This window comes from Hipposideros armiger, unplaced genomic scaffold (assembly GCF_001890085.2).
Source record: "Hipposideros armiger isolate ML-2016 unplaced genomic scaffold, ASM189008v1 scaffold_298, whole genome shotgun sequence".
NCBI classification, from domain to species: domain Eukaryota; kingdom Metazoa; phylum Chordata; class Mammalia; order Chiroptera; family Hipposideridae; genus Hipposideros; species Hipposideros armiger.
Window position 1 is genome coordinate 303,894 of NW_017731648.1, and position 2,868 is coordinate 306,761.

At 43.5% G+C, this 2,868-nt stretch overlaps 1 protein-coding gene across 1 annotated transcript in view; it reads right to left on the minus strand.

Moving 5' to 3' along the window:
• Positions 1–2,554, minus strand: part of EIF3G (eukaryotic translation initiation factor 3 subunit G) — a 12,103-nt gene extending 9,549 nt beyond the window's left edge. Inside the window, exon 1 of the mRNA XM_019659214.1 lies at positions 2,466–2,554. Within this exon, the coding sequence (XP_019514759.1) occupies positions 2,466–2,485 (20 nt within the window). The 5' untranslated portion in view covers positions 2,486–2,554. The remainder of the gene's footprint in view (positions 1–2,465) is intronic.
• Positions 2,555–2,868: the final 314 nt, after the last annotated feature.

The following is a 2,868-nucleotide window of genomic DNA, read 5'->3' on the forward strand; positions in this document are numbered from 1 at the left end:
TCATTGGGTTCCATATTTTCCTTGCCCCCTCCAAGTATAGCCTGGGTTGCAGAGTTAAGTTTATGATTATGAAATAAAAGCTAAACAACAACAAAAAATAAAAATAAAAAAAATAAAAAATAAAAACTCCAAACATGCTTGAGGGAGACAAGCAGGTTGCAGATAGATATGTGCAGTAGAATAGCATTTATCTTTTTTAAAGACACAGAGAATACTAAGTTTATGGACACGCAGATGTGGTAAGTGCAGAAAGCCATGGACAGGAAGGAGACAGCCACACTCTCATAGTGGCTGTGTCTGGGGAAGAAGCAGGCGGGGATCTGGGAGGTGCACAAAAGGGTTTGAGCTATGCCTTGAGTTATTTTATTAAAAAACCACCTGCTGCTATGGAAAACTGTTCGATAGTTCCTCAAAAAATTAAACATAGAAAGGCCATATGATCCAGCAATCCCACTCCTAGGTATATACTCCAGATAATCGAAGTAGAGGTTACTGGGGCTGTCGGGGGAGGAGGGAATGAGGAGTTAGTGTTTAATGGCTAGAGTTTCTGTTTGGGAAGAAAAAAATGTTCTGGAAATCGTAGTAATGATTATATAATAATGTGAATGCAGTGAATGCCACTGAATTGTACACTTTAAAATGCTTTATATGGTAAAAACAAAACAAAACAAAAAAACCCAGCCATGAATGATTGACTGAATAAATTAGGTCATTGGGGTTGCAAAATGATTACCTAAATCCATTATTTCGTCTACATTTATGAACTGCCATTCTATTGGAAATAGAGCTTTCTCCTCATCAGCAGGCACCATCTGGTTATCATCAAATACAGTTCCTTCTGGATAGAATAAAGGCTTGCTTTTCCCCCTTTAATGACTTCAAAGTGTGACATTTAATAGTCACCTCAAATGGTAACAAGGCTTTCAGCATCAGATTTCGCTAATTAAATGTATATGTCAGTTAACTACAATCACTATTGTTGTCAATGTTCGATTCCACCAGGTTAATCTTCCCGGGAAAAGGCTGAACTTGAACCCTGAAGGAAGAACTTCCCTGCAGCTGGCCAGAGAGCAGAAGCTGCTGGAAGCTGTGTCCCCTTCCTTTGCCCCACCCAAGCACAGCAGTTCCCTCCCCCCGGCTCCCCACAGGGTCCACAAGCCTAGCCTAGGCCAGTGCTCTTGGGGTACATGGAGGTGGGTGTAGTTCACAGGCAGCTAGTCACTTGGGCCACCCCTGGAATTTCAGCCCTGAGTGTTGGACAGCCCACTGCCCCACTGAGACCCAATGGCTGAGCCACAGCAAGAAACAGACACGATTTCTATTCCTTATGCTAAAGTGAATCCTTAAATTATTCTTTGTAGCATATTATATATCTGAAACAAAGAGCTCAGCTATAAAAGTACCTCAAAAACAAGGGAATTCAGTAAATTGGCTAGGTTAAAAAAAATACATAATCAGGGGCGGTTGGTTAGCTCAGGTGGTTAGAGCACAGGCTCATAATGCCAGGGTTGCTGGTTCGATTCTCATATGAGCCAAGGAGCTGCGCCCTCCACAACTAGATTGAAGAAAACTACTTGACTTGGAACTGATAGGTCCTGGAAAAACACTGTCCCCTGATAAAATTTAAAAATACATATATATAATCAATATACAAAGTCAATAATTAATACAAGTCAATAATCTTTCTCTGGGCAAAGGACCACTGTTTGGAAAATTACATCCCATTTACATTAGTAAAGAAAGGGTTAGGGCTGATTGAGTGGCACATTGGTTAAGAGTTGGCTTGGGATGCCAGCTCTGAGCAGCAGGACCCCGGTTCGGATCCCACATGGGCCAGTGACACTGCGCCCTCTACAGCTAAGATTGTGAACAACAGCTCGACCTGGAGCCGGGCTGCTGTGAGTTGCCGGCAATGATGTAGGCTGCAGTGGGCTGCTGTAAAAAAGCTACTGAGTGGCTGGCAGCCGGAGTGAGCTGCCAAGGGCTGCCATGAGCAGCCGTCCAGGGCCTGGTGACCGATCTGCCTCACCCGGGAAGAGTGCAATGATAATACCAACATGGGTCAGTGAAGCGACGTCCTCCACAACCAGACTGAAGAACAAAAGGACAGCAACTGCTGTTCCCCTCCCCAATTCCCCAATAAAATCTTAAAAAAAAAAAAGGTTTAAATGCCTATGAGTCAAATCAAGAAATTTACAATATCTATATGAAAACTTTAAAATGCCATGAGGGACATGAAAGAATACCTGAATAACCAGCAGGACCAACCCTGTTCTGAGAAGGGAAGGCTTGTCAGTAAGATGTCAATTTCCTCCTGAAGTCTGCAAATTTAATGCAATCCCTATATAACTACCCACTAGATTTTTAGAGGATGTGTAATTCTAAAGTTTTTGTGTTTGTTTTTTTTAAAGATTTTTATTGGGGANCCACCCCCCAACCCCCACCCCCGGCGACCCTGGACTCACTCAAAGTCTCCAGTCGGCATCGCAAAACCTCCACGCAGCCCAAGCCTCGGCCAGAGACAGGAAGTGAGGGAAAAACGAGACTTCCGGTGCCGCGGCCTAGAGCAGCCCGACAGCGAGTCCCACAGCGCCCTCTGCGGACGGAGGTGGAGGCACCGGTTGTGTGAGCTGCTGGGCGCTGGTACCCAAGTATTAAATAGGAGCAGAAGCGCATCTCAGGGCTTATCCCGTTTACCTTTTTTTTTTAAGGTAAATAAAATAAATAATAAAATAAAAATGATTAATAACAATAAAGCTCACTCATTAAGCGCTTGTTGTATGCTAGGCACTGAGGAGAAAATTATTTCCATTTTGCAGCTGAAAAAAACAAAGCTGGTCTTTGTCTGGAAAGCGCTTTCCTGATTCA